Raw genomic sequence first — 23,964 nt, 5'->3', positions numbered from 1 at the left:
CTGCATCTGGGCAACCAGTTCTGGGGTTGCAGTGGGGAATCTGTAGTCAAGCAATTCTTCCATCCCAAGGAGAAGTCTGGCTTCCCCTCGACCCCATAGTGAAAGAGAAAGAATGAGGTGGGACAGGGACCTAGCCTGAGCTGAGATCAACAGAGTTATTTGATACCATCTCTGCCCCTCCTCATGACCCAACTCAGCCACCACCTATCACTCATGTGATTATTAATTGCAATAAGTGCTGAAAATTATTGAGACTTCACATATACTGGTTATGTATGCTCAGTGCTTTACATACATCCTCTCATTGAATTCTCCCAACTCTCAGGAAGGTATGCTTCTTTTAGCTCCACTGTGAAAGCTCAGAAAGCTAAGGCTTCAGTTTAGTAACAGGCCAAGGTCACCCAGCTGGATGTGATGGAGCCAGGAAATCAGATCGGGCCAGTTAGACCCAACACGCTAGCTTTTAGCCCATGTGCTCCAAATGTTGTTGTTGTTACTAAGTGCTGTGGTCTAAATGTGTCCCCCAAAATTCATGTGTTGGCAACTTCATCCCCAATGCAACAGTGTTGAGGGTGGGGCTAGTGGGAGGTGTTTAAGTCATGAGGGCTTTGCCTCATGAATGAATCAATGCTGCTGTTTTTAAAATGACTTATGGGAGTGGGCTTGCTCTCTTCTGCTTCTCTGCCATGGTGGTTTTTTTGTTTTGTTTTGTTTTGTTTTATCAGGAACATCCTGGAATTTCTTCGTTCTCCCAAGAAACAACTACAGATTGTAATGAGGATGTACTTCCATTTTCTCCTGGGTCACCTCTACCAGTGAATAAAAGGAAGGTGTTTGAGGATTTCAAAATGCACAGGAAGGGAAGGAGGGAGGAAGAAGCAAGAAGGCTCTTACCAGATACAAGTACCTTGATCTTGGACTGCCCAGCCTCCAGAATTGTGAGAAGCAAATTTCTGCTCTTTATAAATTACATAATCTCAGATGGTCTGTTATGGCAGCACAAAGAAGACTAAGACACTAAGTATCATTATTTGGCTATTTGACAATATCTGGCAATACTTATATAGCCATATACCTCTATATATCCTTTTCTCAGACTTAGCATAGATGCATCATGGGAAATACTGGATAATGCATAAAAATTTTCAGGGAAGGAAATAAAAGTGCTGCAACATTGTATATGGGGCTGGAAAATAATTTAAATTATTAAGTCTGTCAGAAGCAGCAAGTTATCTCTCCACTGCTTCACACCAATCAGGTAGATCTGGAAGCTGTCTTGGAGGTGCAGGGATGCAGAGAGAAACTGGTATAGTGGAAATTTTAAGCTGCTTCTCTCCTGGGTGGTGGTCTTGTGTGGTTTTTTTACGAACGATTGTTATGCATATTTTTAATGTAACTCTGTCAAGTCTAGCAAGTTGATTAACCTGGAATGTGACAACACAGAATTAATTTTCACTTGAAAATCTCCTGATGCACCATGCAATTGTTAGTCAAGAGCCCCAGCCTTGCCATTAAGTAACAAACACTGAAGTGCTTCAGTTTGGATCACAGGTGATCTCTCTCTCTCTCTCTCTCTCTCTCTCTCTCTCTCTCTCTGTGTCTCTCTCTCTCTCGACTCAGCAATTCACAATGGATGGCAAATTGACTAAGACCCACAGCCTTCTGCAAATGCCTGGCTTCTCCAAAGCCTAGAACCATGTTCCACAGGCTGTGGGCACTATTGATTCAAGAATTTTCAACAATGGGGTGATTCAGGAACTTCTTTCATCAGCTGGACCCCGGGTCTTAGCCCAAACACAACATCCTGGAAAGACTTGCCGTGGTCTCTACTTTCTGCTGGTTTCTCACTGTAATCCTTTCACGCAGAAGAGCAACACTTTCCATTGCCATTAGGGTAAAGTATGACGTGGGCCCTGATGGTGCCCCTGCTCATCTCCGTGACATCACTCACTGGGCACCTCTCTCCTGCCACACACTCTATGAGCTCCCCTCATCCCCTTGATTGGTTAAATGCTCACCCACCACAGGGCCCTAGCACACATTGTCCTATTTGCATAACACGTCACCCTGGTCCTTCTGAAGCTCGGCTCACATGAGCTGCCCACAGGATTGTCTCTCCTGACATTACCTTCAAACCAAAGTCAGGTTTCTGATTTACAAGCTCCTGCAGAAGCATTCCTTTTCCTTCAGAGCACTTGCCTCGGTTTGTAAATACACACTGATGCATGCGAATCTACAGCTGACATCTGCATCTTCCCTCAACCATAATCCCAGTGAGAAGAAAGTTGTTGGCCTCGCTTGCTAATGGATTCCTCCTCGCCCAACTAGGTCTGCCTCACCCTGAGACCTAGAGGTTGCTGGGAGCAGGACCTACCTGTATATCTCTGGTGTCCAGCACCATGGTGGGTGTTAATGAGAAACACAGTGGATGTTTGCAGAAGAAAGAAGAGGAGAAAAGATGGAAGGAAGGAAGTAGTAAGGGAAAAGGTAGAGAGGGAGCTTGGGAGGAAGTGGGGGCACAGGGGAGGAGGAAAACAGGGGAGGGGAGGGAAGAGGGAGGGAAAGGGCGGAGTTCCTGATCAAGGTTACGAGTTAACAGGAGACACCGGCCTCTGGCCTGCAATGCCTGGGATTTACGTGGCACTCTTTCTACACGGGGAAATATTTTCCCCAATAAACCAAAGGTTGACTCCAATTTTTACTGTTTACTACTCTGAGGGAGAGCCTGATTAGCCTTCACTATTTCATGAGTGATCATTAAGTGACTCCTAACTCAGTCCTTTCAAGACTGTGTCTCCCTTAAGTCTCTGAAGCCATTAGGGTGTTATTTAGTGAATGGAAACAGTTTGCCAAAGCCACACAATGGGAAAAAGATTTAAGAACCATTTCTCACCTCTGTTCCCAGTGACTCGTGGGCCTGATTTAAGCCTGGGATCACGTGAGGAGCTATCATTGTATGAGGGCAATTAATCCTCACAGGATCGGTCTAACAACTCTGTGACAGAGGCATGATCACTATTATTTCCATTTTACAGAAAGTGAGGCACAAAGAAGGTAAGTAACTTGCCCAAAGTCACAGCCCCCTAGTAATTGAATAAAGAACCCCAAACTGGAATCCATGCTATTAGAATCAGTCCTAGGGAATAGAAAACTAAGATTAGGATCAAGTACCGTAAGAAAATCATGACATTCCTTGATAGAGTGGAATGCCCAGCTTGCAAAGCTCTGATAGTCACATGACTTCATTTTGACTCTCCGAAGTCCCTGAAAGGTGGTGACTAGGACACATAGAGTTTTTAAAAACCTTTGGTTTGACACAAAACTCAGGCCCAGAAAGGATAAGAAACCTAAGTGTCCAAGAACAAGAAAATGGTGGCTCTGTCACCTACACCAGCCCTCCTGACCCTGGTCCAGCCTTCCTTCCACCACTCCCCTACACCACTGGCCACTTCACAGGTACAACCCTGCCAGACCTGCCCTGCAGAAATTCTGTGGTCAAGCCTGGTATCTGCTAAGACAATAGTAACATCAACATCACATTGATCTATGAATTCCATCCGCAGCCAGACGCAGTGCTCCCGTGAGCTCTGACTAAACATTGTAGGTGCCATAATAGTAGAACCTTCCGTATATGTAAGACTAAATGCTTTACAAAGCAGCTCCTACATTCTCTCACTTGTTCTCCCAAATCCTGCCATCATAGCTGGGCTCAAATGAGTGAATATTTTACAGTTTTTGTTGTTTCCTGACTCTCCCTTTGAGATATCCGAGTACTCACCATGGATCCACAGACCCTAATCTGCAATGCTAACATGCATAAAGCTCTGTAGTCTGAGAGTTTTTCTCCCTCGGTTTGTAGCAAACTATTCTGAGAGCAAAACCTTACCTGAACTAACCTAAGGCTATTTATGATATGAATTTATTCCATTGAGAGTGAATATTCATACATGTTATTAATTAAGCTTAATTACAGAGTTCTCCCTCAGATACTGATGGAGTTGTTGCACAATATTATCTTTTTAAAATCCAAAAAAAAATTTATTGTTGAATCACATCTGATCTCAAAAGTTTGGGATGGAGGATTGTCAGTCAGTACTGTGGACATCTGATGAATACTCATCACTAGCTTCTGGGTGAGGGTTTTCCATATACCCCCTCATCCAGTCCTAATTATCTCAACCTCCATTTGGCAGACATTCTCCTGCATTTAATAGACAGGGACACTGAGGTATGGAGAGATTAGGTAATTTGCTCTTGGTCATGGAGCTCCTAAATGCCAGAGCCATGATTCAGCAGCATTTTTAACTCCTACACCAAGTGCTTAGGCCTTCCCTTCTCCAACTAGAATGCAATGTATGTGCCTGCACGTGTGTGTGTGCATGTGTGTGTGTATGTAGGGGTGGTTGGGGTAGGTAGAGATGGCTCCTGAGCTTTGTAAAGCATTAAGCAAGCAGAACAGGGACAGAAACATTATACACAGCAGGAAAGAAGAGAGGGGAGAAAACAGCTGAGGATTTCCCAGGGTCTACACAGAACCCTGCTGCCAGTACCCTCCCCCACTAACTTTGCCTCTCTGGACATGCGCATGGTTTGCAGAGAAAACAGAGGAGACATCCCAAGTCTACTTGGATCCCAAGGAGACAAAGACCAAAGGTGGATTTTTGGCCGCATCTTCCCTTTAAGATAAAGATAGACATTATTGGAGTCCAAAGAAAAGAGGACTATCTCTTTTCAGCATCTGAATGTCTCCTCCAAGGGATGTAGGAGGTTCCACTAGGGGGCAGACAGCACGTGCGATGGATGGTTCCAGGTTGGACTGCTGATTTGTTGGTGAGCACAGACTCTAGTGGGGATGGTATAATATATACTCTCTACCGCTAATCTAGATGCAAGATTGATCTTTGCCAGTGTTGCATGTTTTTATTCAATCTTCTGAACTCTTCTGCAACAATAATTAATGTCAGATCAGTTTATGGATCAACAGTGTATTTTCTGGTTAATGCAACCCTGCACCTATAATAACTCAAAACTGAGATATATAGCTCTACCATGATTCCTTCTTCATGCTTCATCTCTTCATGTTTACATCTGGTTTAACTTTTTCTAATCTAAAATAAATCAGCATGAAAAGCATTAGATTTTTCATTTAGATTCTCAATTGCCTTTTATTACCGAGATAATATCCCTTATCTGATTGCAAATGGTAGGATTGTTCCCTTGTTAGGATCTGAATGAGGATGCGTCTCTCCTTGTTTCTCCTTCACTTTTGTTTTCAAGGGTGGTGGCTGGTGGGGTTCTGATTTGAAAATGAGATGAATCAGGATGTAAAGTGGATATATTATTCCTACTATTTCTGCTCTTGGAGGCACATGGAGGAAGACAGCCTCCCCTGGCTGTCTAATGAGATGTGGTCTGCAGAGCATTCACTCTTCATTTTCCCATCAGGTGACTTCAGCTCCCTGTGTGTTTGCAGGTATAAGTGAGAGCAGCAAGGATGAAGCACTTGGCTGGAGATTTCTATGCAAACATCAGCCATGAGGGGAGAATGACGCTAAAATATAGGCATGTTAATTACCCAGTTACCAAGTCAGATTTAGCTGAACTATTTTGTATATGAAAGAGGTAGATTTCCCTGGATTCGTTAAGTATTCCTTCCAGCATGTTCTATTATGTTTCTTATCATTTGTAACATTTTCTCCTTACAGGTATACCTCAGAGATATTGGGGGTTCGGTTGCAGACCACAACAATAAAGCAGATATCACAATAAAGCAAACCACATGAATTTTTTGGCTTCCCAGGACATAGAAATGTTGTTTACACTATATTGTATTCTATTAAAGGTGTATTATGTCAAAAACATGTACATACCTTAATTTTAAAATACTTATTGCTAAAACAAAAATTCTAATCATCTAAGCCTTCAACAAGTTGCAATCTTTTTGCTGGTAGAGGGTCTTGCCTTGGTGTTGACAGCTGCCAGCTGATCAGAGTGGTGGTTGCTAAAGGCTGGAGTGGCGGTCGCAATTCCTTAAAATAAGACAACAATGAAGTCTGCTGCATCAATTGACTCTTCCTTTCATGAAACAGTTCTCTGTAGCACGTGACAATGTTTGGAGGCATTTCACCTGCAGTAGAACTTCTTTCAGCTTTGGAGGTAATCCCCTCAAACCTCGTCACTGCTCTATCAACAAGTTTATAGAATATTCTAAGTCCTTTGTTGTCATTTCAACAATGTCCACAGAATCTTCACCAGGAATAGTTCCATCTCAAGAAACAATTTTCTTTATTGCTTCATAAGAAGTGACTTCTCATCCATTAAAGATTTATCATGAGATTACGGCAATTCGGTCACATCTTCAGACTCCACTTCTAATTCAAGCTGCCTTGCTATTTCTACAACATCTTCAGTTACTTCCTCCACTGAAGTCGTGAACCCCTCAAAGTCATCCATGAGGGTTGGAATCCACTTCTTCCAAATTCCTGCTAATGTGCTATTTTGACCTCCTTCCATGGATCATGAATGTTCCTAATGGCATCTAGAATGGTGAATCTTTTCCAGAAGGTTATCAATTTGCTTTGCTCAGATTCATCAGCAGAATCACTCTCTATGGCAGCTATAGCCTTAGGAAATGTATTTCTGAAATAATAAGGCTTGAATGTTGAAATTACTTCTTGATCTATGGGCTGCAAAATGGGTGTTGTGTTAAGCATGAAAACAACATTAATCTTCTTGTACATTTCCACCAGAGCTCTTGGGTGACCAGGTACATTGTCAGTGAGCAGTAATATTTTGAAAGGAATCTTTTTTTTTTTTTCTAAGCAGCAGGTCTTAACAGTGGGCTTAAAACAGTCAGTAAACCATGCTGTAAATAGCTTTACTGTTATCCAGACTTTGTTCTTCCATTTCTAGAGCACAGACAGAGTAGATTCAGCATTATTCTTAACGGTCCTCGGATGTTCACAATGGGAAATGAGCATTGGCTTCAACTTAAGTCACCAACTTCATTATCCCTAACAAGAGAATCAGCCTGTCCTGTGAAGCCAGGCATTCACTTTACCTCCCTAACTATGAAAGTCCTAGAAGGCATCGTCTTCCAGTAGAAGGCTCTTTAGTCTCCATTGAAAATCTGTTGTTTATCCACCTTCATCAGTTATTTTTTGGATAACTTGTAGCAGCTTCTACATCAGCGTTTGCTGCTTCACCGTGCACTTTGATATTACAGAGACAGCTTATTTCTTTAAACCTCATAAACCAACCTCTGCTAGCTTCAAACTTCTTTTCTGTATCTTCCTCACCTCTCTCAGCCTTCATAGAATTACGGCTGGATTAGGCTTTGGCTTAAGGGAATGTTGTGGCTGGATTGATCTTCTATCCAGACCACTCAAACTTTCTCCATATCAGCAATAAGGCTGTTTTACTTTCTTATCATTTGTGTGTTCACTGGAGTAGCACTTTTAATTTCCTTCAAGAATTTTTTTCCTTTGCATTCACAACTTGGCTAACTGTTTGGTGCAAGAGGCCCGGCTTTCAGCCTGACTGCGGTGTTGACATATCTTCCTCACTAAGCTTAATCATTTCTACACTAATCATGTCTAGGCATAATCATTTCTAGCTTTTGATTTAAAGCAAGAGATGTGAATGCTTCCTTTCACTTTTACACTCAGAGGCCATTGTAGGCTTAATTAGCCTAATTTTCATAGTTTTGTAGCTCAGGAAATAGGTAGCACTTAAGAGAGGGAGAGAGGTGAGGGAAAAACTGGCTATTGAAGCAGTTTCTTGATTAAGTTTGGCATCTTTTCTGGGTGCAATTTGTGGCACCTCAAGACAATTACAATAGTTATATGAGGCCAGGCTTAGTGGCTCACTCCTGTAATCCCAGCACTTTGGGAGGCCGAGGTGGGTGGATCATGAGGTCAGGAGATCGAGACCATCGTGGCCAACGCAGTGAAACCCCGTCTCTACTAAAATACAAAAAATTAGCCGGGCACGGTGGCACGTGCCTGTAGTCCCAGCTACTGGGGAGGCTGAGGTAGGGGAATCGCTTGAACCCGGGAGGCGGAGGTTGCAGTGGGCTGAGATCAGGCCACTGCACTCCAGCCTGGCGACAGAGCAAGACTCTGTCTCAAAAAAAATAAATAAATAAGTAGTAATATGAAAGATCATTGATCACAGATGACCATAACAGATATAATAATGAAAAAGTTTGAAATATTGCGGAATTTCTAAAATGTGGCACAGAGACATCCAGTGAGCACGTGCTTTTGGAAAAACAGCACAGCTAGACTTGCCCAATACAACTGCCACAAACCTTCAAGTTGTAAAGTACGTGATATCTGCAAATTACAATAAAGGAAAGCACAATAGAATGAGCTGTACTTGACAATGTGAGCTGATGATTCTATAACTGAGTCCATTTCTCATTCCATTTGGAAATGTCTTTCCCCAGGAATTGTTTACCACCCCTTCCTACTTTCCCCCAATTAGAGTCCTGAACAGTTGGAAATACTTTGAAATCAAATACACTGAAGTTACTCTGACTTTGGAACACCTCAGAAAATTCTGAGAATTCAATAGCCCACTTGACCCTTTAACTTTTAACTCAATTGTTGTCTTTCTTCTTTCAAAGCAACAGAGACAAAACAAAACAAAACGAAACAAAAAACAAGAAGAACAAAGGCATTTCCAGCTCCCTGGCTCACCTGTTTGCATGACACGTCTGCCCTGGGCCTGCGACAGGGAAAGGCCTTCAGATTTGGTATATTTTACACTGGCGATTGATTTCTGTGATTTTTTTCACCCAGACTGACAGAAAGTAATGTAAAAGGAGTCCTTTTTGTGGCTGACTTTCACACCTTCTCAGAATTAGGGGAAGTGATAACTTCTGCTTATTGAACGCTAGCAAAATTTGGTCCTTAATGGCTTTATAACAGAAAAATCGTAGCAGCCACACCATGGAGTGCTTACCAAGGGCCAGGCACCATTCTAAATGCTTCACAGGCATTATGTAATCTCCATGGCAACTCCCAAAGGAAGGCACTACTGTCATCCCATTTTAAAGGCAAAGAAATGTTATTAATAATAACATCAATAATGATGTGAACAATGACTTTTTGGGCTCTTATTATGAGCCAAGGGTTTCCCTAAGTGCTTGTCACATACAACTTACTCAAGCCTCAAAGCAGCACAAGAGGAAGGTACTCTCGGTAACTCCATTTTACATATAAAGCGACTGACACTGCGGCAACTGAGAGTCCATGAAAAATTGAAGAGTTAATGAATGGAAGAGTGGGGATTCATATCCAGGTTCACCTGATCAAGGCCAAGCCCTTGCTCCTCTGCTGCCTCAGTAGAACATCATTTCTTTAATTAAGATGCTAGAAGTTGTAACCGAAATTTATCACGGCCACACAATACTACATACTTCAGGATTTCAGCTACAAGACATTTCAGAACAGGCAACACTATAGCTATAGAGAGCAGACGGGTGACTGCCAGGGACTGGGCTGGGAAGGGCATTGAGTGCAAAGGGCACAGGAGACTTTTTGGCTTGTGGCAATGGCCTATGTCACAATTTGGTACTGGTGTTCAACTGCACCCATTTGTCACAACAAAATGAACTGTATGCTTCAAAAACCTATGAGTAATCATGTATGTAAATTCTGTTTTCATAAGGCTGACTTTTAACAAATATATTGTGAATAAGCTTCCATTTAGCTTAGAATGTCAATTCAACAAACATATAACTAGTACGGGAAATAGGACGTGCACCCTGACCTCAGGGATCTCACTGTCCAACGAAAGAACCTGCAACTGACAACTGTCCTAGGCATTCATACTTCGTGTTCTGTAAACACAGGTAAGTGCAGGGCCAGCTTCATGGCTGTGAGACCTGTGAATCTGCCTAGGGGCCAGTACTCTGAATTGCCACGTGCTCAGTTTAATGTCACTATTTTGATTTTTTTTTAATTATGGTAAAATATACACAACATAAAATTAACCATTTAAATCATTTTCAAGTTCACAACTAAGCACGTTCACGATGTTGTACTACCATCACCATGAACCATCTCCAGAACTTTTTTATCATCCTGAGCAGACTCTCTGTACCTATTAAATGATAATTTCCCATTCCTCCTCCTCCCAGCCCTTGGGAGCTCTATTTTACATTTTGTTTTTGTGAATTTGACAATTCTGGGTTCTTCATAAAAGCAGAGTACAACAATGTTTGTCCCTGTGTGCTGCATTATTTCATTTGGCACCACATCCTCACAGTTCATCCAAAGGTGGGCTGCCTTTTCACTCCATTGAGTGTCCTTTAATGCACCCAATATTCTATTTGGATGAAGTCCGATTGATCAATTTTTTTTCTTTTGTGGGCCTGTGCTTTTGATATCACCAACTTGAAAATTTTAATACTTTGTCTTTTTTTTTTTTTTTTTTTGAGACAGAGTTTCGCTCTTATTGCCCAGGCTAGAGTGCAATGGCCCCATCTCGGTTTATCGTAACCTCCGCCTCCTGGGTTCAAACGATTCTCCTGCCTCAGCCTCCTGAGTAGCTGGGATTACAGGTGTGCGCCACCACGCCCAAATAATTTTTGTATTTTTAGTAGAGACAGGGTTTCTCCATGTTGATCAGGAACTCCTGACCTCAGGTGATCTGCCTGCCTCGGCCTCCCAGTGTGCTAGGATTATAGGCGTGAGCTCCTACACCCAGCTGCCAATACTTTGTCTTTGAACTTGTGTTTTGTAAGTGACTGCCAACAGGACCATGGGGCATGCTGGGGGCAGAAGAGGCACGTGCACTCCCTCACCACCCCATTGACATAAGGTGATCCTCATTCACAGACTTTGGGTGAACCTACAAAGTCTGGGTGTGGGAGTTCAGGAAGATACACAGTGAATACAAGGTGAGCGCATTCTGTCCCAGAACAAGGACGCTGAAATGCCAACAGCCATGAGGTCCCACTTCCCATTGGAACCAGACTGACTTCAAAGGCAGAAAGAAGGCAATGATGTTCTGAAAAACACGAGTGACCAGTAGCCCTATCAAAATCTCTCTTACTCATGCTACTTCCATGTATAGCCAGCCACTTATGCTGAAATGATGACACAGAAGGAAGAGAAAGACAGGGCAACCCTAGTTCCTTTCCTTATAGTCTTTCTTCACTCATCAGCAAGCCAAAGGGCAGAGAGTATTGGTAAAATTATATGAAGCAATGAAATTACAAACAGTTGAGTTGATGTTTGCAGCACTTCCATCGTTCTCATTTGAATGAAATACATATATGCATCTATGAGCTACAAAAAACATGAACTGTGCCATTTTGGTGAGTCTACCTGTGAGCTAAATGGTTTTGAATTTGTGTTAAAACTGTCATTGCACAATGTAAAGCTGAAAAGTAAAATTTGTGATAATAGCATTTTAATTTGTACTTAGACCAACATAAATAGCAAATTTAAAACACTGTAAAAAAGTCAAGAGAAAGACTACAGAATACAATGAGAATGATTTATAGTTTAGTACCATTGCTGACAATTTTCCTTGGTTTTCATGGATTGATTGATTGATTGATTGAAATGGGTCTCACTCTGTTGCCCAGGCTGGTCTTGAATGGGCTCAAATGATCCTCCCACCTCAGCCTCCCAAAATGCTGGGATTACAAGCGGGAGCCATTGCTCCTAGCCCTTTCCCTAGTTTTAAAACAAGGGGATCAGATTTTCATTTTGTAAGCTTCCTCCAGATTGCAGAGGCTGAACCTGAGTAAATGGCCATGGTTGTGGAGCTGCTCCACAGAGTCTTCACGGTTTCTTTTCCTGTATATCTGACAGCTAGCACAGTGGCTGCATGCGCTGGGAACTACAGAGCTTTCCTACTTCCAATCAGCGGTGAGGAGGTAAGCACACAGCATCTCCCATTCACTTCTGAGTCTCTCTGGATATCCAGTAGCCAAGTCCCTTTCACACAGCTCACCCAGAACATCATCACCAAACAGGTTGCCTAAAAACTAGTGCAATATGAGGCAGCCAACCTAGAGCCACGCACTGAGAAGCCGGCAGTGTCTAGACAGCATCAGTGAGGAGTTGAGTGCATCTGAAGCTAAAATAAGGGGATCTGTGAACTTTCTGTAAATTGAGGACTGAATCAGAGGCATCTGGACCCTGACACAGGCCCTGGGTTGCCAATGCACTTGATCCTGGCTGCTGGCCACTCTGCTGGGAGGTGGTTTCTTGCATTAGACATAAAATAGCAAGCAATGCATTGTTTACTTTGAGAAAATATTTCTCCCATTTGTCTTCAGCCCTGTTGGTTTCTCTAATATGTTATTATTCCTAAATTTGGGATATTTTCCAAGACACTCATTTTTAGGGCTGTCTCAAAGTCCTTTCTAGATGGAGAAGAGATATAAATTAGACTCACAGAGAGGAAGTTAAATAATTTCGCTTTTTGGAATTGGATTAATGAAAACATTGCTCAAACAAGTGACCTTCATTTTTAGCTTCATTTGGACAAGCTAGAGCTGTTACCTGTTTGTCCATCTGTCTGTCTGTCTGTGATCACTGAAAAATGAGTGAATCTGTAATAGAGACTAATGTAAGTATTGAATCAAGGAAGATCTCCTACATGCACTAAGTAATCAACCATCATTCACCCTGGCCTCAGGTGCTCATCTAAAACATACTGCATGCACTTCTGTTTATTCATTTCTTCATTCATAATTCATCCCACAAATGTCTACTGAGAACTGACCTGTGCCAGGGGCACATGGTGAGCTAGAGCAGATTATGTGCACTTGGCCTCATGGAGCTCCCAGAGACTCCAACCAATGTGCTTTCAATCCTGAGGGCTCCTTCTATTTCCTTTACTCCACAGATGCAAAAATTTAAAACATAATGTGGCAGGCCAAATACTCAGATGGTTTTTAAGATTCCTCTTGGTGTACATGCCCTACATGTTCCCCTCTCTTTGATGGTGAAAAGATCCTATGAATATGATGGGCGATCACGTCCATGATTAAGTTACATTATATGGCAAAAGGGTTGGGGTTTACAGATGTAATTAAGGTTACTAATCAGTTGACACTGAGTCAATCAAAAGGGAGAAAAAGGGTTGGGGTTTACAGATGTAATTAAGGTTACTAATCAGTTGACATTGAGTCAATCAAAAGGGAGATTATATAAGATGGACCTGACCAAATCAGATGAGCCTTTTATAGAAGTCAGAGAGATTCAAAGTAGCAGAGATTCTCCTTCTGGCCTTGAAGAAGCAAACAACATACTGTGAGCTGCCCACGGCTAGAGCCTCAGACAGTGACCTGAGGCCGTCCTCCAAAAGCTGAGCATGATCTCTGGCTAACAGCCTGTAAGAAAATGAGGACTTCAGTCCTGTAGCCACAAGGAACTGAATTCTGCCAAGAACCAGTGATCTTGGAAGAGGACCCCCAAGCCTCAGCGATCACAGTCTCAGGTGACACCGTGATTCAACCTGAAGCGATCCTAATCAGAGAAGCCATCTAACCTACACCAGAACTTCTGATCTACAAATAATCAAAGGCATTGTTTTAAGCTGCTATATATGTAATAATTAGTTAGGCAGCAATAAAAAATAAATACAGATTGTGTCTGCCAGATTTTTTTCGTTTTACTAATAGCCAATCATAACAGACACAATATGTGATCCTACCCTAAATTGGTATCATCTCAGTCATAAGTACAGCAGCTAGAGCAGTTAATTTGTACATGGTGGTCATTTCCCTTGGACTGGAGAACCCCTACTGACAACCCTGTGGATCATCATTTTGGAAACACTTAATGTGGCATGGGACAACCTTGAGCATCTGGCTTCTGCTATTATATGCTTGATACAAATGTCATTAACTTGGAAAACTTTTAGCCATTATTTCTTCAAATCTTTTTTCTCCTCACTCCTCCCCCCTGTTCTTTCTGTGTATCTAATCACATGTGTGTTGGGCTTCTTGATATCATCCTCCAGGTCACAGGAGCAGCATCCATAAAGTGCTAGTTACAATTTGCCTGCACCCAAGGGCCACGTCTTTGTGCCATGGCTCTGTGATACAGTTGGAGATGGCAGGAAAACGTATGTTGAAACTTGGACAACAACAACAACTCATTGTCATGGAGAACAACCTCCTTGCCAATTCCAAGGCTCAACCCTTTATATAGGTTATGTCTTTTAATGCCCCCAGCAACCCTATAAGGCAGATATTATCATAGTTCATATGAACACAGATGAGAAAACTAGGCTCAAAGAAAACAAGAAAACTGTCAAGGTCACTCAGTTAGCAAGAGCCCAGACAGTCTAAATCCAGTGCTCATTCTCTTAACCACACCACCACCTTTCATCTGCCATCTCTTCTCTCCCTTGGTTTGGCTGAAATGTGGATATGGTTTCCCCACAAGTTCCCAGTTGCCTGGTGGAAATTAACCAAAATGATGTCAGATAGATCTTACAGTGCTCTCTCTCTTGCCATGTCTCCCTCTCCAAATCTCATTCTGGCTCTCTCTCTCTCTTTTTAAATTTTTCTCTCTTGTCTTCATTTTGGAAAGTTCATTGATCTTTTCTTCTGCAGCATCTAATCTGCTGTTAATCCCATCCAGTAAAATTTCCATTTTAGATAGTGTCATTTTTTTCTTATCAAGAAGTTCTTTTTAAAAAAATAATCCATTTCTTGCTCCATTACGGTGATGTCTTTTCTTAAATCCTTGCATTTAAAGGGAAAACAATATAATTATAATATCTGTAATAGCCTTTTAATAGATCATTGCTTGCGAATTCTCTCATTTGCATCATTAATGAATCTGTTTTTACTAACTAGCATTATCTTGGTTATGAGTCATATGCTCTGGATTCTTTGAAAGTTTAGTAATTTTGATTGGATGCCAGACATTATAAATTTTATATTATTGCTTGCTGGATTTTGTTGCAGTCTTGTTAAAAAAAAAAGTTTGAACTTTGTTTGCCAACTAAACCACTTGAGGAATGGCTTGATTATTTCAACAACTGGTTTTAAAATTACTATGGATGGATCTAGGGTAGCCTTTACTGAGGCTAGTTTAGCCACACTACTAAGACATGACCCTCCTCTGCGCTCTATGTGATTTTCCTGTATTCAGTGAGGTCTCTACATTCCACGTGGTGAGGGACCTGAATGATTCATGGCTCTGGGGTGGTGCTGGGAAGTGCTCATCTCACAGCTCCCCAGTAAGATGTTCTTTCCCTGCCAGTTTTCTCTGTCTGGTCATAGAGACTTTCTCCCTACACAGCACAGATTAATTTTCAGCCAGACTCAAGAGGGCCTGATGCAAACTTCTGGAGTTCTTTTTTTTTTTTTTTTTTTGCCTACCTCCTTCCTCTCAAGAAGTGTGCCTTGCAAATTACAGTCACACCCTGTGTCTCTTCAGCTCAGAGAGACTACTGGGTTCTGTTTAGGTTTTCCCTTCCTGTGCCCCCATTCAGAAATTGCCATTCCTTCTGCCTGAAATGTCCTCCCCTTCCCCATTTGCCTATACTCTCTCTGTCCCCCCATGCCTGGAAACCTCCCACTCCTCCATAAAGAATGTGCCCAAAGGTCTCCTCCGTGCAGTCTTTCTGAGTTCTCTGGATCCACAACTCTGTGTAGACACCCTGGCCTGGCATCATTGGGATGGGTGTCTCCTCAATCTGATGATAAGCCTTTTTGACCTCTATGTCCCTAGCACCTACCACAGTTCCCGTCACAGAGTAGGTCCTTAATACGCATTTGTTACAAGAGCAAGCTCAAGTGTCTCCTCTTTAATCCATCTGCTCCAGTAGAGGAGGAAGAGGACCTAGGGTGGCAACTACAGAGGGTGGTAAGAACATATGTGGTCCTCAGAGCTGTAAGGAGGTTCTCAGTGAGAAAGTCGTGGGTGGACAAATGTCTCAATCAGAAAGAAAGAGAAAGGGCCCCCAGTTTAGAGGGGCACGATGACTGCCCCTAACTACTTGATTCTGGTGTAGTTGACTTCCTCTGTAGTTAGCTCTGAACCTCCCTGGGTTCCAGCTGTCGTTGTCAGGAGATGTGCTGCCTCCCCCAGCACCACGTGAGAAGTACAATCTGTAGAAGAAGACGTAACCTGGATGGAATCTTCCTTCCGCCGCTCCTAACTGTGTCACTGTGCAGCCTGCACCATGTCTCTGGCCTCACAGAATTTTCTCTTTGGAAAAATAGGCCTCATGTGTCTCACACAGCTGTTGTGAGCTTCAATGAGGCAATTCAGGAATCAGCTGACACCAGCCTCTTTTGTTCCATCTCCATCTCTCAGCTCTCCTTGCACACAGTGGTCCTGGCTTCCACACTCTCCTCTCTGACTCACATCTGCTCCCACTCCCTGCCCTTCCACGCACTGGTTTTCTTAACAAGGACAATTCAACTGGCCTTTTTGTGACTTTCTTTGGGGTTCATGCAGTTGGAAAATATTGGTCTAGAACTTGCAGATCATGGTTTCAGAACTGCAACAGAACCACCAAGTTCTCTATTTAAAAACATAGATTTCTGGAAGCCACCCCTCCCAGAACCCGGGGCTCTGAATTCTTAGAACGTTCTAAGGATTCTAAAATACACTAAGGTGCAGGGGCCATGCAATCTTCCATAAGATGGCAAAACCTCATTTAGATCCTTGTTCCTAGGGAGGTTCATTTTATGTCGAAAATGCCTCACTAACGCTTTCTGCCCTAACCCTAGCTTTACCGTGAGGGAGTCAGGTGTGGATGAACTCACGCTCTCAAGAGTCTCTTGTCGGTGATGGAATTTGCAGCTGGCCCCAGGAGTGGGCGTACTCTGAATGAAAACTGTGCATTTAGCTCCTGGCCAATTTGATGACTAATTTCTAAATTGCTTGGGGGATGGGGTTACCCTGAGCCCAATATAGAAGGTCATAAGTCCCTGTGGTCTTTATAAGATCTATATAAGAATATATATATTTCTATATATATATGGTCTTTATAAGGTCTATATAAGAATATAGAAGGTCATAAGTCCCTGTGACCTGACATTTTGAGTGTGGGGAAGGAGGGAAGGGAAGCATTTTGCCCCAACTTAAACAAGACGGCTTACAAAGCAGCAGCACCCATAAAGCACTGGTTACAATTGGCCTGCACCCAGGGGCCACGTCTTGGTGCCATGGCTCTGTGTCACTTTCATGTGGTACAGCCTCCATGCTAGCCCCAAGACTTAACCCTTTATATAGGTTATGTCTTTTAATGCCCCCAGCAACCCTATAAGGCAGATATTATCATTGTTCACATGAACACAGATGAGAAAACTAGGCTCAAAGAGAACAAGAAAATTGTCAAGATCACTCAGCTGGCAAAAGCCCAGACAGTCTCAAACCAGAGCTCTTTCTCCTAACCACACTACCACCTTTCATCTGCCATCTCTTCTCTCCCTCGGTTTGGCTGAAATGTGGATGTGGTCTCCCCACAAGTTCCCAATTCCCTGGTGGAAATTGACTAAAATGATGTCAGATAGATCTTACAAGCTTTAGTTGCCAATGCCATGGGTCAACTCACACTTGACCTCTCGTTAAATACTGTCCATTGTAGCGAGATTGGAGACCTCACTCACCAGATCTGCCTCCTGATGCAAAAAAACCGACTTCAGACTTCTGACTCCTCACACCTCTCTAGGACCTTGCCCTCTGACAGGCAGCTCCAGTTGGCAAGTGTAGGGAGGGCTGGAAGAATATGGTGAGAGGGCAGCATTGAGACCCAAGCACAGCCATTTCATTCCCCTCTCAGTTCTTGGGCTTCTCATGTCTGCGTTTGAATGGAGGCCATCAGCCATTGTCAGTGGAGGCTGAGCTGAGGCTTCTAGGAGGAGCCCAAGCACCCACTAGACAGTAGGCAAGGCACAGGAATGAGGTAGGGGCTCCCAGCCTGTTGGCGGAGTGGCGGAGCTCATGAAAATCTTTATTGCCCTTTGTTAAACAGCCTTTTCTCAGCCCTCTTCAGGCTGGAGATAGCGTCTTCACTGCAGTCAGAGCCATGAGCACATCCCAGCAAAAATAATGCTTGGAGGCCAGGACTTCAGGGGGAAAGGTGAGACTCCAAAGGCTTTGATCTGGCTAAGCTCTTCAGCTTGATCTGGAAACAGGGAAAATTGTTTTGCACCTTTTGATAACCGTGAGAAGAAAGGAAATGTTCGCTTTACCTCCTGTTTGGTCTCAGTGACCTCTTTATTTCCGGAATCAAATTCTCTTGAAGCCCAAATACTTAAAATTTGAGTGCTTTTATTTTACAAGACCGAACAGTGTACTCCAGCCACTTGAAAACATTCAGCAAAGCCCAGAGCGAAGTTTCCAAACTATGGTGGGATATTGAAACCACTCTGGGAGACTTCTTCCAGCCGTGACAGAGTAACCAGGCAACAGCTAGGAAACAATGACTTCCAGACATTGAACACAAGCAATGCAGCACTCTGACCCCTGACACGTGAGTCCTACAATTGTTCCCACCTGGAGGCAGTGTCCAGGTTGCAGCTTGGGAGGGGAAACTCAGCTGAGCCTGGGGTCTTTGCTGAGTGGAGGAGGTAGAGAAGGAAATTAGAGAGGCCGATGTAGCTGGAATTTGGGAAGAGGAGAACTGCAAAGGAGAGTTCCAGCAGCCTGCAAGGGACCTCCCAGGTCTTTGCCTGAATACTGATCTGCTCCTGCCCAAGAGAAGAACACCTGAAACCAAGAAAATAACTTCCAGAAAGTGGTAGGTCACATCATTCAGGACCTACTTGGAAGCAATTTAGGTTCCCGCCAGCCAAGGTACAAACACCTTGTCACACACGAGACATCAGGTAGAGTCCTCAGGAGGGTCACGTTGTAACACTGGGACTAAATTAGCCCACATCAGGGTTTCTCGGCCTCAACACCACGGACATTTTCAGCTAGGTAATTCTTTGTTACAGGGTGGAAGGTGGCACTGTCCTGTGCATTGTAGAATATTAGCAGCATCTCTGGCCTCTACCCATTAGACACCAGTAGCACTTTCCCCAAGGTCGTCACAACCAAACTGTCTCCAGACATTACTGAATATCCCCAGGGACATTTCAACAAGCCCAAACAAATGCAAAAAATAAGCCTGAACAGGGTCAAGCTGTTTTCAAATAACTTAAACTTAACAAAATCAAACACCAAACAATGTAAAATTCACAGTGGCCAAAATTCAATTTTAAAATTACCTAGTGAGACACATGCACACATATGTTTACTGTGGCACTATTCACAATAGCAAAGACTTGGAACCAACCCAAATGTCCATCAATGACAGACTGGATTAGGAAAATGTGGCACATACACACCATGGAATACTATGCAGCCATAAAAAAGGATGAGTTCGTGTCCTTTGTAGGGACATGGATGCAGCTGGAAACCATCATTCTCAGCAATCTATCACAAGAACAGAAAACCAAACACCGCATGTTCTCACTCATAGGTGGAAATTGAACAGTGAAAACACCTGGACACAGGAAGGGGAAATCACACACCGGGGCCTGTTGTGGGGTGGGGGAAGGGGTGAGGGATAGCATTAAGAGATATACCTAACGTAAATGATGAGTTAATGGGTGCAGCACACCAACATGGCACATGTATACATATGTAACAAACCTGCACGTTGTGCACATGTACCCTAGAACTTAAAGTATAATAAAAAAAAAATTACCTAGTGTGCAAAGAAGCATGACCTGTAATCAGGAGGAAAATCAATCACTAGAAATGATGCAGAAATAACAGATGCTGATCAAATGAGCAGCCAAGGACCTTAGAACAGCTCGAGAAGGTAGAGGAAAGTGTAGACATGAGGAGGGACGTGGGAGATGAAAAGAGTGGCCTGGTAAGTGTTCCTCCTTGTTTGTCATTGCCAATGCCTTCACGCTGCCCTGGGCCCACTGAGTCACAACAGCCATGACTTTGCCAGAGGCATATGCAGTTCTTTAAAAAGTTCGCTATGAGGCCGGGCACAGTGGCTCACACCTGTAATCCCAGCACTTTGGGAGGCCAAGGCAGGCGGATCATGAGGTCAGGAGTTCAAGATCAGCCTGACCAACATGGTGAAACCCCGACTCTACTAAAAATACAACAAAATTAGCCAGGCATGGTGGCATGCACCTGTAATCCCAGGTACTCAGGAGGCTGAGTCAGGAGAATCATTTGAATCCGGGAGGCAGAGGTTGCAGTGAGCCAAGATTGTGCCACTGCACTCCAACCCCGGGCAACAGTGTGAGACTCAGTCTCAAAAAAAAAAAAAAAAAAAAAAAAAGTTCACTATGAATTCAGCACTACTGGCTAAACCCAATTTGTTTTGTTTTGTTTTTGAGACGGAGTGTTGCTCTGTTGCCCAAGTTGGAGTGCAGGGGCACGATCTCGGCTCATTTCAAGCTCTGCCTCCCAGGTTCATGCCATTCTCCTGCCTCAGCCTCCTGAGCAGCTGGGACTACAGGCACCCGCCTCCACGCCAGGCTAATTTTTTGTATTTGTAGTAGAGATGGGGTTTCACCATGTTAGCCAGGATGGTCTCGATCTCCTGACCTTGTGATCTGCCCACCTTGGCCTCCCAAAGTGCTGGGATTACAGGTGTGAGCCACTGTGCCCAGCTGGCTAAACCCAAATTTTTTAAAAGAATGAATAGAAAAGGGAGATGGAAATGATGATGGAGATTTTGAAAAATATTGGGAGGCATGGCCAAATAGTGATTTCCAAATACAAAATCTTTCTTTGGCTCATCTAATGATTAAAGGCACTGGAAACTGTCGCCTATCAGAGAACAGATGGGTGAGCCTTGGCTGATGCATCTCAGCCTACACCTACCATCAGAAAGGTCTCCACAATCAATTAGGAGATGCCCACTACATTTACACCTTAGGAGATATGAACACATCACTGAATTCTATGAGGTTTCCCTTCCCAGGTTGGCAAAACCATTCAAGCTCTGCTGCATAGAGTCTCAGAAAGTGTCCCTGCTTGCCATGTGGACAGAAGGCAGAGCGTAATATGGGCTCATCCCCATCCTCCAGTTATGGCTACATTGATGTCTGAAATTCATCAAAAACACACGCAGGGGGAGACATGCCCTTAACACACTGTATTTCTCAGAGTTTGGGCATTTTTTGAGTGTGCAGACATCAAGGCTTTGAAAATATGAACCCGGGGACCTTCAGCACCCCTCACCATCACCTGCTTCCAATCCTGGTTACTTTCAGCACAGCAGGCTCTGCTCCTTGTTGCTATCAGAAGGAAGTCTATGTAAGGGTATGTGGGTGGCTGGATTGTCCCTGGGCTGGAGTTCAGCAGGTGAGAGGTGGGTTCTCCAATCATTAAGACAGCTCAGGACTAAGCCCATGGTTTTGGAAAAAATTGAGTCTGTAGGTTTTACACTAAAATCAAGCAGATTTGCAGGCCCTCATGGGAAGAACTTGAAATCCATAAGGTTTTTACAGAAATAAAACCTCCAAAACTCACGTTTGCCAGATAACCAGCCAGTTTCTTTAATCTAGCACCTTTGTGCATTGAGAGTTCATCCCAGAGACCTTGCTCATTTGTCAGCTCATTGAGTACTTTATGGTCAAAGCCTGGGGCAGGTTAATCCCTGGCCTTGGAGCTGATAGAAGAGAAGGAGTCACGGGACCAAGTCCAAAGGCAGAACCCAGAAGCTGCTAATTGGGGTCTCTCATCAGTTCAGCTTGGGAAATTGAGTAAGGAAGCTTCCTTCTTCCTAAATTTCCTAATCTAACACATGCTGAGATGTCCTGGTAGGAACAACATGAAGACTAGTTTAACGGATGTGGAATATTTTAAAATCGGAAATGTTTGCTACCAAAAGTTAAGAGCAGAGCTTGAAGTTCAGAGGGACGGGGGTGCAAATCCCATCTGATGGTTTTCAAACTTGGCCGGCCCTTGAGCCAAGGAGGCAGGCCCTTCCTGGACAACTTCTGGAGTCGGACATCAGACTGATTGTGGGTGGAGGCTTGGATCTGGCATTCATTTTAACATTGGTGGCTCAGTTGTTGGCTGTCAATAGTAGCAGGGCATTGGGCCCTGAAAAAAATGTAGCTGTGACTGTCACATATTTGACGTTTTTTGTAACCTCCTAAAAAGATGTACTTTTTTCACATTGTTTTATGTAGTGTGGCTATAGGAATAAGTGAAGTTTTATATATGAAGAAAATGAGAATGCCAGATCTACTGTTTGCTGCACAGGGTTTAAAATGAAGCCATGAACACTTTTGTAAAACGCATGATAATATAATTCAACAAGTTTTTCTCTCTCTGGAGGACTGGAAAATAACCTCAATGAAAATTATGCAATGATAAAATTCTGTCCCCATCTGATTAATTACTTGTGAATAATGACATCTCTGATTTCTTTCAATTATATTCTAATTGCACACCTTTTGCTCTGGTTGATTGGGCAATGGAGTAATGAACAACTATTACTGAATTTAATTAGCACCATTATTTCTGTGGCCTTTACATCTCTGTTGTGAGCAAGGAAATTCACACTCCCAGGGCTGGAACTGGAAGAAGCCAGCCTTGAACCTTGCAAAACCTGTTCCTTCCACATTGTGCTGGCTTCCTTCTGCCCAGTCTGGGGAACAAAAGACCTGGCGTATTTGCCAGTATTCATGGGAAGGCTTTCCTAATAACAGCATCAATATTCAGAAAGGTTACCTTTTCATAAGGCATTAGCAATTTGCATGTTACATCTATCAAAAGAGATGGGTAAATTAGCTATATGGGAGTCAATTACAATGTCGTTCATAATTTATTCCATGGACAATAAAGAGCTGATCAGATTTCATGCGTGTTTACTTCCTGAAAAGATAACTGCTTACGGCTGATACTAGTTGCAGAATACAAATATGTTTCAGAGTAAGGTGTTTATCTCACTTTTACATTTTAAATCTCCAAAGTTCTCTCTCTCTCTCTCTCTTTTTTTTTTTTTTTTTTTACAAAGTTGTCTCTGCTTGAAAATTAGAGCTGGCTCTCAAAAATAAAAGACCATTCTTACTGGCCTAACTTGAATCATCCTATTTTAACTCAATGAAAACATGTCATACATATTCTCCTGCAAAACACAACAGGAAACAAATAGGAATTTGCTTTTAAAGACAGGTGATTGCAAACATACAGAGCTAAGAATATTTAACTCACAGAAATATGCTGTAGTTTCTAAACATGGATACAAATTACCCAACTCAGTAGTCTTTGGAGCACCATTAAACGTTTGTAAATGCAGACATGTGTCATCGTAAATTACCTTCATCCAATATGCTCTTTCCTTCCCCCATATTTCAAAAACTAAAATAAATTCAGAAATGAAGAAGGCTGTTCCAAATCCCTTAGGGAAGTCTACAAACACATATGATTAATTTATTAGACCAGATAAAACACCTGAACTGTCTGAGAAGCAACAAGTCCATCTCTCTCTGAGTCAAGTGTGTACCCACTCACCCACCCAGGCTCAGCCGTACCTCATATCTGCTGGCTGTCTGCTCAGCCGTCTTCAAGCCTTGACACATATGGATGATACAAACTTTGGCTCTTCTCTGGGAGGGAAACCAGTTACTCTTCACAAAATCCATGACCATCACATGGTTTTTCAACTCTGTACTAAATGTTTTTATCTGGAAAGTCCGATGCACGGCCGTTTCTGCATAGCAGGCAGCATACCCCTGCTGATGAGTTTTTGTAGGAATTCCAGAGTGCTGCATATACTCGGAATCTTGTGACTTTAGCTAGCGAGACTGGCAAACACAATTTTCTTTGTTTAACCCAGGTATTGAGTGCAACAGGAGGGACTTGGGCAGTGCCCCAGCTCGGACCTGTCCCAGTGTTTTCCAACTCCAGAGCTAGTCGTCTCAATATCCCAGCTACATTTGTGAAGGATGTGGATGTGGGAGCCTCAAGGGTGACCTTTACATGCCAAAAAAGAAAA

At 43.0% G+C, this 23,964-nt stretch overlaps 1 protein-coding gene across 1 annotated transcript in view; it reads right to left on the bottom strand.

Annotated features, from left to right (window-relative positions):
- The window catches only part of CUNH10orf90 (chromosome unknown C10orf90 homolog), a 237,802-nt gene extending 214,040 nt beyond the window's left edge, over positions 1–23,762 (bottom strand). The window contains exon 1 of the mRNA XM_033179251.1: positions 23,501–23,762. Coding sequence (XP_033035142.1) covers positions 23,501–23,740 — 240 coding nt within the window. The 5' untranslated portion in view covers positions 23,741–23,762. The remainder of the gene's footprint in view (positions 1–23,500) is intronic.
- Between the last annotated feature and the right edge of the window lie 202 nt (positions 23,763–23,964).

Source organism: Trachypithecus francoisi, unplaced genomic scaffold (assembly GCF_009764315.1).
Source record: "Trachypithecus francoisi isolate TF-2019V2 unplaced genomic scaffold, Tfra_2.0 Contig01579, whole genome shotgun sequence".
Lineage (NCBI taxonomy): Eukaryota > Metazoa > Chordata > Mammalia > Primates > Cercopithecidae > Trachypithecus > Trachypithecus francoisi.
Note: the sequence above shows the minus strand (reverse complement) of the source record. Positions and strands in the feature narration are given on the sequence as shown.